The sequence below is a fragment of the Quercus robur genome, chromosome 8 (assembly GCF_932294415.1).
Source record: "Quercus robur chromosome 8, dhQueRobu3.1, whole genome shotgun sequence".
Taxonomy (NCBI): domain Eukaryota; kingdom Viridiplantae; phylum Streptophyta; class Magnoliopsida; order Fagales; family Fagaceae; genus Quercus; species Quercus robur.
In genome coordinates, this window is record NC_065541.1 from 46,102,165 (window position 1) to 46,116,604 (window position 14,440).

At 35.5% G+C, this 14,440-nt stretch overlaps 1 protein-coding gene across 1 annotated transcript; it reads right to left on the bottom strand.

The window, feature by feature from the left end:
- Positions 1 to 12,889: 12,889 nt before the first annotated feature.
- LOC126696369 (putative F-box protein At4g09190) lies at positions 12,890 to 14,230 on the bottom strand. The gene has a single exon (XM_050393125.1). It carries the CDS (start codon positions 14,228 to 14,230, stop codon positions 12,890 to 12,892), a length of 1,341 nt encoding a protein of 446 aa, XP_050249082.1.
- Between the last annotated feature and the right edge of the window lie 210 nt (positions 14,231 to 14,440).

Here is a 14,440-nt window from a genome sequence, read left to right on the forward strand (position 1 = left end):
TACTACTAATATTTTGCCACGTAAGTGTTATTAGTTTCAAAATTTTACAAAAAATTTTTCTTGATTTATTATATATATATATATATATATATGTCAAAAAAAGAGTTTTAAACCAACTACTATTCAGCAACATGGAGTATTTTAAACAAACCAACCTAATATATATAGCTCCACACCAAAACCTTCCATGCTATTTACTCTCTCTGTAGTTTCTACTCTCTAGATATCTTAGTTTTGTCTGATGAATACTTTGTGTTATATAATGTTTTTATTATTATCACTCTGTTTTTTTTTTTTTCCTAATGTTAAAAAATTTTCTTTTATCATTAAATTGTTGTATTTTGTTGTTCCATGCTTCATAAAAGTTTAAATACAATAAAAACATAAATAATGTGTCTTTATTTCATCTTATAAAAAAGACACAATATGATTAATTATATTTTCAAAATTAATATGTATATCTTAATTTGTTTCATATTATAAATATTAGATTTAATTCATTTTCATAGTGAAGAATCTGGTGCATCACGGTAGTTAGTGGCTAGAGTCTAGACTAGTAATATATAAAGGCTGTGACAATCCAACAACTTTAGTCGGTAATTATTTTTTATTTTCGTATTCTTCTTTTAATACGTAGTCTGTGTTGCTTCTTTCACAATGTAATTTTATAAGAGGTTGTTTGGCCAGATAATATGCCATCATGTGTTTAGGGAATAACCTCAATAACATGTACTATAATTTTTACTATTCTTTGAATAAATTCTAAAATATTTTTCATAAAATATAAATAATGATTTAGAAAAAATGGATGATTCTCCTCCTGTTCATTTAATGAACCAACCTCTAATAGAAGTGCAGTTTTGTGTAAAGAGTGATTGAAGCACAATAGAAGCTTGAAGAGTTATTGAAGCGCAATACGAGCTTGTTGTTAATTTTGCAAGAGTAATTATTGATCTGATATGTATATTTTTCGGGGCTGAGAAGAAGGGGGGTTAGGGGGTTTTACCTTTAATCTGTATTCTGTGGTTAAGACTGCCCTCCCTCTTGCAGCTACCCAAATATAGGGTGTGCAGGTAGCATTTCATCTTTAAATTGATTGTAATCTAGTACATAAGATTTTGGGGTGAGGGATGTATATATAGAGGTTGGAGGTTATAGGTGTGTCAACGTTAATTCCTTATTTCTATCTGATTATCCTGTTATATTGCCTTGACTAGATGCATAAGAAGATGAGGGGTGTGTGTGTATAATATTTATTCTGGTTTTGAGGCTCACATTCGAGTTGCACTATAGTTTGTTCTTCTAGAGACACACGTTTTACCATAACTTGTACATTTGTTAATTTGTGATTGGATTATATCACTTACACATGGGACCACTATTAGTACTTAGAAGGGCCGTCTCAAAGTATGAGGCAAGTAGACAACCACCTAAGGCCTCCAATGAAAAGAGACCCCCAAAAGTTAAATTAATCATTTATTAATATTTAAAATATAAAAATAGATCTCACTTAAAGTAGTAATTGTCTTAGACTCTGCAATGCATTAAGCCAGCTGGTACTTGGTGAAAAATCCAATCTCCATATAACACAACATGCGTATGTTATGGTAAAGTGGGCGATAAAGTTTGTCTCTAGACTTTTGAGGTTTATATATAACTGGTACAACACATTTCATATGTTCTGTTTGGAATGGAATTACCACTGAACCTAATCCCTTCAGGTGGAGAACTCTCCCATCTATTGCAAACTGATTGATTAATTATTAAAAGTTAAAACTGCTTGCACCTGACATTCAAGTTGATGATTGGGCTTCTGCCGTTTAATCCCAAAAAGTTGATGATTGAGCCCTAAGCGGATCAAGTATATATCAATTGTCACATTTGCATATTCAATAACAAAAAATATATGTATATATGTTCACAAATTCAGATTTACACATCACTGAAGAACATTGCCACAACAACTACCATTGGTTGGCAAGGGGTTGGCAAAACCCAATAGTAAGGGCCTGTTTGGTTAGAGATTTTTAGTATCGTTGTTTAAGTGTTGTGGAAATATATGTGGGTTAAAAAGTGTTGTGTATATACGTGTTTCACTGTTTAAACACTGAAAACTGTTATTAAAAATCTAGTACCTAACAGCCCCTAAATCTTTTAAAATTTAATTAATTATATTTTATATTAGTGAGTATAATATAATAATATTTGATGATTTGTTTACTGTTGCCATCCCTTGAGTTTGAATCTATTTTTTTTAATAAATTCGGATTTAGAATAAGTGCAACTCAAATTTTTTTTTTCTCATTTTTAATTAATGCACTGATATAGACCAAACTAGACTAAAGTGGACCAACTAGACCGAAGTGGATCGAATAGACTAAAATGGATTGAAACGTACCCATTGGACTGAACTGTGCCTAATGGACTGAATAGACTGAAATGGACCTAAATAGACTGAAGTGTAACCAGTGGACTGAGTAGACTGAAGTGGACTGAAATATACCAAACAGACCGAAATGGACCAAGTAGGCCGAATTGCTACTCTGATGGAACCAAATGATGATTCTACTAAGTTGCAAAGAATTAATGTTGAAAGCAATGTACAACTCACACCAACATATGCATTCATGGAGAAAAAAATGATTTATTCAACGACTACTATGAAGCAACAAAAAAATTCTTTAAAGTTGCAAAACAATCCCACTAATTTTAGAAAAACAATATTTGCCGTTCAATTTTTTAGATTGGAATCCTAATCTGCAATCAAAGAAAAAGAAACAAAGACTTGTTTGTGAAAGTTATATTTGCAAAACACTCATATACATCTTTTCTAATTATAATATATATGCATTTATGCAAAGCAAGTTTTCCTGTTAAACTATAATGGTATTAGATTCTCAAAAAAATAATTGTATTAACTAACTACCCTACAATAGCAACTATATATCCAATTAAAAGAACAGCCACACTAATTCAGATAATAAACTATAGAGCGGCTAGTGCAGCAACTGTGCAGTCCCATGATAGTCCTTATGCCATGTAACCAACAGCAATAGCAAGTGACACAACCAACAGCAGCAGTAGCTGATACCAGTGGCTAGGTGGCTAATACAATGCAGCAATATACTAGCTGATATAATGCAGCAAGACACCAACACATGATAGGGTAGACCTTATCAATAAACTACAAGTCAATTACTTCTACAGAGACAAGAAAGCAAGTGTTGGAGTCATGCTAAGGAAAGAACAATAAACTTAGAAAACATTCGTTTTGAGATGGCCTTTTCAATATCAGAGACAGCATTTGTTTCAACGACAGTTGTACCATCATCAAGACTATCAAGCCGAATACATCAACTACAAGGTTGTATATCTCGGCAGTCCTTAAGACCTATCACCAAAAAACTATAATCCAACAACATTAGACTTGTAAGCTTGCACTGAACACTACCATAATAAAAACACTATCAGCAGACCTTTGAAAATTATTTTGATAAAAAGCAACACTTCAGCAAAATGTATAACATATCATTAGTAAATATTGAGCACATTACAAGATCTGCAATTCATTTTACTTAAATTCACTGTAACAAGCACTTCTAAAGAGGATCCTATAAATGCAAGACACATCCAGACTCCATCATGCCTGAATGCATGTATGATAAACCCCAAGACATGGCCAAATTTTCAGCATATTCAGTATGAAAAATTATCCCATAAATAGACAAGGGCTAACACAATAAGACATAGGCCATTCAGTTGTAATTATAGCTAGCCAATCAAGGAAAAAGAAAGTTAACAAACTGATTAAACAATAATGATGATGGCTATGAGTGTGAGAGAAAATATATTAAAGCCAGTGTCATTTACTAAAGTATAAATATAAGGAGGATATTAATCGCAGAAGGAAAACTCTTTTATTATTATTTTATAATAGCAGAAGGAAATCTAAGGAAATAGAAAGAAGAGGGTGAAGTGACTGAGAAAAACAGTATTGTATACTTTTTGGTAACTAAATGGCTAAATGCTAACATTTATAGGAAGTATAAGATCAGACAACATGACTTCGATTGTCATTTGATGGCAATAACATACAACAAATCAGTATGAGCAACATAATAATCAACAATGGAGATAATGCAAAAGAGTGGAAATTACAATGCACTAGCAAGGTTTAATACAGAGCAGTGCAAAGAAAACATAGGAATAGATATTTGACAAAAATAACCAACCGATAGTAAAGATTTATACCAGTAATTTGCAACAGATTGACACAAGCAAAAGTGAAAAATTCATTGCTACGAATTACATTGATGATGACAATGCCCAACCCACTCAAGAGGAGGATAAAGGAGAAAGCCAACATAATTCATGCTAAAACTACAATGTCAATGAAGCAATTCTTGTTTCAAAATGTAAATTTGAACTCTTGGAGGCTTTCAGGCCAGGTATATGTCATCAATGGTTAGCGTGTTGGGGAGAAATTATGCTGCAGGTACCCAATATAAGAATAATCAAACAAGTAGATTGCCATCATTAACATATGTTTTTTCCTGATTTAATTGAAAAACTCATATTATTGGTCATACCTGTAGAGTGTAGGCACACATGGACAGAAAATTCAAACAAAGAGGAGCATCACAAGCACAAGATAAGGGTTGCTAGGATTCTTCAACACGTAATTTGGCATGTGGAAGGATAATGTTAAGCAAGGCAACATAGGCTACGGCTTAGGTTTTATCAAATGCTTAACACAAAGTAAAGGGCAAAGTGCAAAGGAAACTTTAACGTCATCAGTAAAAGAAACCACTTTAATTAGTAAAACTCATAACAACACATGGTTTCATTTGCTACATGGGGCAATCATCAGTCATCACATTAGCTTTTGGTCTCCGTCAATTTTAACTCCCATACCTAGACAAACTGTCATGAAACCATTAAAATACATGCATACATACATATATATATACACACACACATTAAAAGCAAAGAAAATTTTATGTAATCCAAAACCAAAATGCATTGGAAAATAAAAGGTGTAAAAAAAGAAGAAGGTAAAAGTTGTTAACCGAAAAAAGTAGAAATACAGATTTTACAGGCACAAACACAATGTAGCTGGGGTTACTGGCTTCGATTCTAACTGTAATTTGTAATTTGCTAGCCATTTTCAATACCCTTGTCCGCATGTAGTAGAAGGCAACAGAATTGTCAAATTGTAAAAAAAAAAATTGCCAACAGTTTGTTGGAAGGGTAGCAAATCCACAGGGGGCTGGTGCACCTTCACTATCTTAACAAGCCTAGCTAGAATATTATGAAGACTGCTGTTTATTACACACACGCTCTTTCACACAAACTTATACACACACACTCGAAATGCACTAAATATTGTGACTTCCCTATTCTAAAATCATGACCCTAAAGTAAACTTTGTGTTTTGAAATCCCTTTCTGCAAAGACACCTCTGCAAATTGCTTGACAGCCGCAATATTTTTCTCAATTTCCCTCTTCTTATAACCCTGCATCATCTTTAACCAGAAGGAATCCTGTTTCCAGATCATCCAACTCCCCCTTAATGTAACTTATGGTGTTCTCCAACCTTGGCTTCTCAAAATTCTCTAGAGCATTAACTCTATGATTAGTGGTCTTCATTGCCTCATTGAGTGTTAAGAATGATTTCTGCAGTGAAGTGAGCTCAACAAGTACCTCAATTGCTTCCACATAAGCAGCACAACAGAGCTGAACCTGTAGTCCACCCCTAGCCATCCAGTTAGGTCATTCTTGGTCTCACCATCAGTGAAAAACTCAAACTTCAGGAGCTTCAAACCAGCAACATTTTCCTGCTTTGATCAAACTTTAAGAGATGCATCTTGGATATTCTCGAGGACAATGTACTGTTCTCCCTAGAAATATACTTGGCTTCAGTTTGGGCAAATGAGGAGGTCTTCATGATCTCTCCCATTGATTCTTTCTTGGAGGCAATCTTTTTAGAATCTGACGGAACTAGCCTGTTAAAGCATCCTTCTTCTTCTTGAGAAGAGCATGAACTCTTGTAGCACTGATAAGGCAAACTTTCATGATCCCAAGCATTGCTACGGAGGGAACCACATTCAAGCACTGGATTTGGCCTGACACCTTTCCAAATATTTAAAAATAAAAGATAATAAAATTGCTTAGTGCAATGAAGCATAGAAAGATATGTAACAATAATAAAAATTAAATTTCACAACTGCTAGCTATAGTTTATTAGAGTTGTAAAAAAATATGCAAGGAAAATGAAAATGTTATAGAACTCAATTTTAACCACAGATGTATTTGCAAAGCAGGAATGCAATATCAGATAATTTGTAAGAAGAGTAAAACCAGCTTCCCAAGATAAGCTATAGTTTATTAGAGTTGTAAAAAAATATGCAAGGAAAATGAAAATGTTATAGAACTCAATTTTAACCACAGAAGTATTTGCAATATCAGATAATTTGTAAGAAGAGTAAAACCAGCTTCCCAAGATAAGCAATAGAGTAATTAGATGAAGCAGCAGTAACATGACTCATGATAAAGTTACAAAACTTCTAGTATGTTTGGATAAGCTTATTTTTATTGGCTCAATCTGTACTTAGAAAAGTTCATATTAAACTACACAAATACCAATATAAACCAAATCCATTATCAAATTCATTACAAAGAACCCACAATTAAAAATTCCATAAACATATAATCCAGTCAACAAACTGAACTAAAGAATACAATCTCAAGCATTGGAATGCTGCAAGTTAACCTTGATGAAAAATTGAAAAGCTTTTTGTAGTTCCAAACTTACCTAACCAGAGTAACTAAACTAACAATTGAGGCGAGGAGGGCTTTCAAACTTCGTTGGGAGTGGATGAATTGGTGTTGGCCATGATGGTTGCACAAGTAGGAATACAGATTTCACATCCATAGACACAATAGCAGGTAAGGAACAGAACACCCCTGTCCTAATGTTGCACGAGACAATGCAATTTTCGAGTAACTGTAAGAAGACAATGTCGCCATCATTGGGGTGGAAGGCTATGAATTTCACAGGCCATGGGAGCTCCGCCCCTTTCATATTGAAAATAGGATATTCTGAAAGTATGTCCCTGAAGTAAACTCTGTGTTTCAGTGACCATGTGCCTGCATTAGCATAATCCCCAAGTTCCCAAACAGAAAAATTCATATCATCACCGGCGCAATAAGGACAATAACGAGGTGGAAGTCTGCAATAGCGAGGGCACCGGATTATAGAATTTTGGAATATCCGAATACGCCCTTGGAACACTCCCAAGGAGATGAAACAACCACTAGGAAAGATGGGCAGATCGATATAGCAGAGGTGGCATCCTTGTGGATTTAGCACAACAATGCCTTTGTTCCTTCGAGTTTTACTATACACATCTATATCAAGCCAATGCAGCATCCCATTGCAGGCAACAACAGGATGCTGCATAGTCGACTGTGAGAAGCGATTCAATTCCGGCAGTGACTCAACAAATGAGGTGCACCATTCACCTGTCTCGGAAGAAAATATCTCCACCCGTAACATAGTAGTATTATTATTGGCTGATGAAGATTTAGAAGGGCAGTGAATGCGTACCACCTTATATCTAAAGTTGGCATCGCATATAAAGCCGAGCAATGGAGTCGAGGCAACGGTCATGGGTGGAAGCCGAGGAAGTGTAAGCCAATGTTTGGTATATGGATTGCAGATGTAGTAGTCGAAGACGCTTGTGTTCTTTAACCAAAACCGTGAATCATTGCTGCATACCAGTAATAAGTCGTTGAAAGCTGCCTCAATATGTAGTTCAGACGCAGGGGGAAGAAATTTGAGAAGATCCACTACTTTGACACCGATTTTCTTATCGAACTCAGATGGAACAACTACGATATTACTGAAACTCTCTAAGAGAAGAGTAAAAGGTTGTGTTGCATTACCATTGGTTTGGTGGTGGTGGCGAATATAGCCGGGAATAAAGTAAAGATGAGAAATAAGAGAAAGCCAGAGCTTTGAGACGGACTTGCATTTCGCAGCGGATTCGCAAGGCAGTCGACAAAAGATCTCGAACAACATATCATCAGAAAGCTGTTGTATTGATGTCGATGTTGATGTTTTGCGACATGGAAATAGAGACACCACCGAACCTGAACCTTCTTCTTTTCTTCGTTTGAGACGCGGAACCATCATCACCGTGGCAACAATAGAAGCAGAATCGCAAATATTTGTTGGGAGTAAGATAAAAGAACTCAGCGATATGTTTTTTTTTTATACGTCAGTTCCGTTCCGCCGACTTGTATATGTCGGTTTCCTTTTTTTTTTTTTGGTAAATATGTCGGTTTCCGTTTCCTTTTCCTTGTTTATGTCTTACTATCCAATCCCATATATTTATTTTAATTTAATTTTGGATAATTGTTAATGTTGTTGTTTGCTCACTAGGTATCCGGCCCATTTATTTTAAGTTTGGGTAAGTTCGGTTTCCCAGTGACTATGAGTCTAAGATCGATATGGTGCAATTTATGTATAATCAATGTTCTCTCTCCCCTGGTGAATTTTCTGTATAAATTGTTCTTTCATATTGATGATCAAGACTTTTTTTTTTTTGTTACTAATTTCAAGTTAATGAGAAGCTCACACACTAATAGAATTTTCCCTAATAAAATTTATCTTCAAAGAATGATCAAAGCATGAGGAGTTCTTTTACGGGTCCATGTTATGCATGCTATAGGTTTCTTGAAAATAAGCATTCACTTTCATAGCAAAAGAAGAGTAATTTAGGTAGATAAAACCAATTTATGGTAATCTATCACAGTCAAATAGGGGTGTTCAGTAAACCGCTTAAATTGCAAACTGTATGATCCCTCCTAAATTGACCAAGACTGCCTACAAAATGGAGTAATTGCACCATATTGCACCCTATATATTGATGAGTAATTAAAAAAGTGTTTATCGTCCATATGAGTCGTGCACAAGAACAAGGTTCGTCCAAAATAATGATTTGGAAGGAAGAAGGAAAAATGGTAACACCATGGAGAAAGGTCGTCTAAGGAGAAAGATCGTCTAACAACAAGAGACTGTAGACGACCAATGAGCACTTGGTAAATTCTAAGGTGTTCTCTGCAACCCAAGAACGGTTGCACCATAATCCACTATTCTAAGACATGGGGTGAGTTTTTCGAAATTCGGTCCACTCTCCCCACAAGTCCACACATCTCCCACGATGATAGTGTCACCTAACAAGTAGACCCAATCTAAACTTTCTATAAAAGGGACCAAGCCTAATCAAGTCAAGGTATGCATAACTATTCATCCACTTCTCATACTTGAGTCCTTGAGAGAAATATTGAAACTGTCAGAGTGACCTTGGTCGATACCACCACGATCACCTTTGATAGTCTTTCTTTCTTTTTTAGGTTGTTGATCCACCATTGAGTTCAGAGCATATAGCGTAACATCACAGCACTAAAAAAAAAAAGTATATGGTTAGATTTTTTTTTTGAGACACACATGCAACCCACCTACCCCTTTTATTTCCCCACCACACATTATCATCTCACACTCTCACTCTCTTGGCTAGTCAACAAGGACCCACTTGTTTTCTTTTTCATTTTCTCACAAATACAAACACTCCTCTCTCACTCTCTCATCCTCTCCCATCGGTGTACCTCCTTCACCTTCATTTTTCCAGCAAGATCACTAGAAAATCCTTAAGAACCTCTAAACATCTTCATCCCTTTTATTTGAGGTAAAAATTTCTAATCTTTTTGGTGGGTTTATATGCTTTTGCTAGAGACTTTCTTTATCTAAGATTTGATAATGATACTCATTTGATTTATGAGCTTTGGAAGTGATATTCATGTGTTTATATGTATGGGATATGGGTTTTGTCTTGGTGGATTTATTTGATGAGTGATTTTATAGTTTTTACAATGGTGGCTATCTAAGGTTTGTTGTGGTGAAGATTTGGGGGTTTTGGCTTTTTAATGTGAGATAAATGGTGAATATAATTTTTATTGATTATTTGGAACTAGTTAAAGATTCAATTTGTTTGTCTTGTATGATATTATGACTTTGGTGTCATGGGTCTTTTGATGATGTTATATAAATTTTGTGGAAACTACTTATAAAGTGTTGAGTTTTTGATGTTAGAGATAATACCTTGAATGATTTGAGTATAATTGGAGTCTATGCCTTGTGAATTAATTTACATACATAGATGTGATTAGTGTAGCATTTCTTTTCTATACAACTTACACAGTATAGAATTGAAAACATGACACCTTGTCTATAGGGAGAGGAGACGCCATTGGCCCAAATGCTATTGGATTTCAATGTCATATACTGTGTGCATATAAAACAAGTTAATATTGTTGACAACTATACAAGTGAATGGAATTAGTATTAGTTTCATAAGAAATTCATTTTTTAATAGGAAAGTTAACACATGTTTTTTACTTTATTTGGTGAAAAGAGGATATGCATTACATTAAAAGTTAGTAAGTTTGTTACAGCTTGGCTCAACTTTGTCAAAAGCAAGCATGTTCTCCACCACAAGCGGTGATTCATTAAAAGAGACAAAAAGACATTGAGTGTCAGCTACAAACTTTGCAGTGCATCAGTACATTGGTTGGCTTCGTGATACACTTGCTCAATTTGCTTGTTGGGGATAGCACTCAATAGGTTCCTGCAATCATTTATGCTCTTTGAGTTCCATTTATAACACTTTCGTAAATTAGCACAAGGGCACGGCAAGGAGTTCAGGTGCCAAAAAAAATTCCAAACAAGCAAGCGCTACGTAGACAGTAAATAAATTTTCTGAGCAATGTTTTAACTCCATCTCTCTACTTTAAAACTGGTAAAAAAAGACTCTGCACAAGGCTCCTCTGCCTCCTCATATGGACATTCTGCTCGGCCAATCCATTTATGTTTTTGAGCATCAATTGTTTATATTAACATCCAAAAAAAGTAAGATAAATTACAACTTTTACAAAGAAAAGCACACAAGTGTCGGGAGTCATGCTAAAGAAAGAACAACAAACTCAGAAGGCGTTCGTTTTTAGATGGGCTTTTTCAATATCAAAGACAGCATTGATCCCAACCACAGTTGTACCATCATCAAGACTATCAAGCCAACTACGAGGTTGTATATCTTGGCATTCCTTAGGAACTATCACCAAAAGACTAATCAACAACATTAGACATGTAAGCTTACACTGAAACACTACCATAAAAGCACTATCAACAGACCTTCAAATAAAAATTATTTTGGTAAAAACCAATACTTCAGCAAAATATATGATATTATTAGTAAATTTAGAGCAGCTTAATAGATTTGCAGTTCATATAACTGCAATAAATCGCAACAGACACTTCTAAAAAAGATCCTGTTAATGAAAAATACATCCAGGCTCCATCATACCAGGATGCATGTTTGAGAAACCCCCAAGACAGAACCAAAATTTCAGTATATTCAATTAGTAAAGAAAATTAGTCCATAAATTGTCAAGGGCCATGCAATAAGACATAGGCTGTTTAATTGTACTTAAAGAAAACCAAGGAAAAAAGGAAAAGAAATAAGTTCACAATACTGATAAAACAATAATGACGATGGCTGTGATAAACTAAATCAAACCAAACGAATTTATTAGAGCATAAACATGAGGGAACTTATAGCAGAAGGAAAACTAAGGAAATAAAAAGAAGACAGAGTGATTGAGAAGAACAACATTAAATACTATTTGATAAATAAATTCTAACTTATACAGAAATTATAATATGATTAGATAATGACTTGACTTCGATTGCCATTTGATGGTAATAACATACAAAAAAGCCATTATGAGCGGTATAATCAAAATTGAGATGATGCAAAAGAGTGGAAATTAACATAGGAAGAAATGCAAGACAGAAATAACCAATTCATATATAGTAAAGATTTATACTTGTAATCCACGGCAAGCTGACAAAAGCAAATGTGAAAAAGAAAATTCACTGCAGCAATGGATTACATGGGTGATGACAATGTCCAAACCAAGCAGGATGAGGATAATGAAGTAAACCAATGGAATTGCTATCAAAACTACAATTTCAATGAGAAATATTCTCGTTTAAAAGTGGGTTTATGTCGTCAATGGTCAGTGTCAGAGAGTATTTATCAACAGCTACCCAAAATGAGATTGTTCAGACAAGTAGATTGTCATCATTAACATATGTCTTTCTCCTAATTTAATTGCAAAACTCTTGTAGCACCAAGAGACATTTTCTTTTTCTTACCCAAAAAAAAAACAGCATTTTTCCAAATATCTAAGCCAAATATTCAAACAGGTTAAACATCTAAAGACCATGAAATTGCTTAGTGCACTTAAGCATAGAAAGATATGTAAGAAAAATAAAACTTAAATTTCATAGATGTTATAGTTTATTGTAGTTGTAAGGATATTTAAGGTAAATAAAAACGTTATGGAACCCAATTTCAACAGCAGATATATTTGAAAAGCAGGAATGCAATATCAGATAATTTGTATGCGTAAGAAGAGTAGTAGCAGCTTCCCAAGAATGAGCAATAGAATAATTAGATGAAGCAGCAGTAACATGACTAATGACAAGGTTACAAAACTAGTAGTGTGTTTGGAATCTTTGGATGAGCTCAGTTTATTGGCTTAAGCTGTACTTAGAAATGCTAAGCCTCATGAAAATATGCTAGCAATTTAAGCCAGAACAGACCCCAGTAAAATAGTTCATTATATAAACTAAACAAATAATATAAACCAAATTCACAGCATCGAATATAAATATCAAACTCATTATAAAAATTCCATAAACATATGGGTTAAACTTGTTTCACACATCTTATTACACACTTGAAAAAACAACTGAACTAAACTAACAATCGGGAGGAGGAGGAGGGCTTTCAAACTTCAATGGGAGTGGATGAACTGGTGTTGGCCACGATGGTTGGCCAAGTACGAATACAGACGACTTATGCATAGACGACACAATGCCGCGAACTAAGGTACAGACCCTCGTCCTCAAGTTGCACGAGAGGATGTCATCGCCGAAGTTTAAGAAGACAATATCACCATCATTTTGGTGGAAGGCTATGAACACCACAGGCTCTCTGCGCGCCACCATCTTAATGAAAGTAGAACATTCTGAAAGCATGTCCTTGAAGTAAACTTCGTGCTTCAAGGACCATGTACCTGCATCAGCGTAATCCTCAAGTTCCCAAACGGAAAAATTGCAAGCGTCGCTGGCACAAAAACTAAAATAACGATATCCCAATTCGCGGTCAGGAATGCGCAGGTTTAGGGAACGTTGGAATAGCCGGAGACGCCCTTGGAACACTCCAAAGGAGATGACATAGCCTCGAGGCGAGACGGGTAGACTTATATAACGGAGGTGGCCTCCTTGTGGATCGAACACAAGGATGCCTTTCATCGTTCCACGTCCATCTCCACTATCCACTTGCACCAAATGCAGCATTCCATTGCAGGCAATAACACGATGTAGCTTTGACACAAATGAGAAGGGATTCAATCCCTGCGGCGACAAAACAAACGAGTTGCTCCATTCACCAGTCTCAGAAGAAAATGTCTCCACTCGTAAGAGAGTAATATTATTGGCTTCTCTAGTGGGGCAATGAATACGTACCACCTTACAACTATGTGTAAAGGGTTCGCAAATAAAGCCGACCAAAGTGTATTGGGATGGAGGCCATATCGACATCGTGGGTGGAAGCCGAGGAAGCTTGAGCCATTGTTCGGTAAGTGGATTGCAGATGAAGTAGTCGCAGTTTGTCGAAACTTCGCTGCGTACCAGTAATAAGTCCTTGAACGATGCCTCAATGCGAAGATCATTGTATGGTTGTCTATAGGGAAGAAAGTTGAGAAAATCGACTACTCTGCCATAGCCGCCACTGCGTCCAAAGTCCTCGAAGGACTCAGAACTAGAATTATCGGATGGAAGAACCACGAGATCGTCGCCGTTCTGAAACACAAGAGTGAAGGGTTCTATGTATTGGTATTGGTGCCTGTGGTTAATGTAGTGGGGAATAAAATTAGGATGAGAAATAAGAGAACACCAGCGCTTTGAGACGGAACTGCATCCTACAGCCGATCGGCAAGGGAGTCGATAAAAGATCTCCAACAACACATCATCAGGAAGTTGTTCTATTCTTGATCTTGATGTATTGCAACATGGAGAAGAAACAGCATCCACTGCCATGGACAACAGTCTGTTGCGGCAAGAAGAAGAGAATTCGATTTACGAAAAAAAAAAAAACCCTATTACACTAGCTATTTAACGCTAGATCAATATATATACTCTAGGAGGGGTTGGTAAGGCTTGGGTCGACAGGACTTCTTTTTTTTTTTTTTGAGAAAAAGGTAAGCGAAATTTTATTAAAAAAAACAAACTTCAAAAAATACAACCAAC

Coding starts and splice junctions, on each gene's coding strand:
- LOC126696369 (XM_050393125.1), bottom strand. CDS start 14,230: ATGGCAGTGGATGCTGTTTCTTCTCCATGTTGCAATACATCAAGATCA.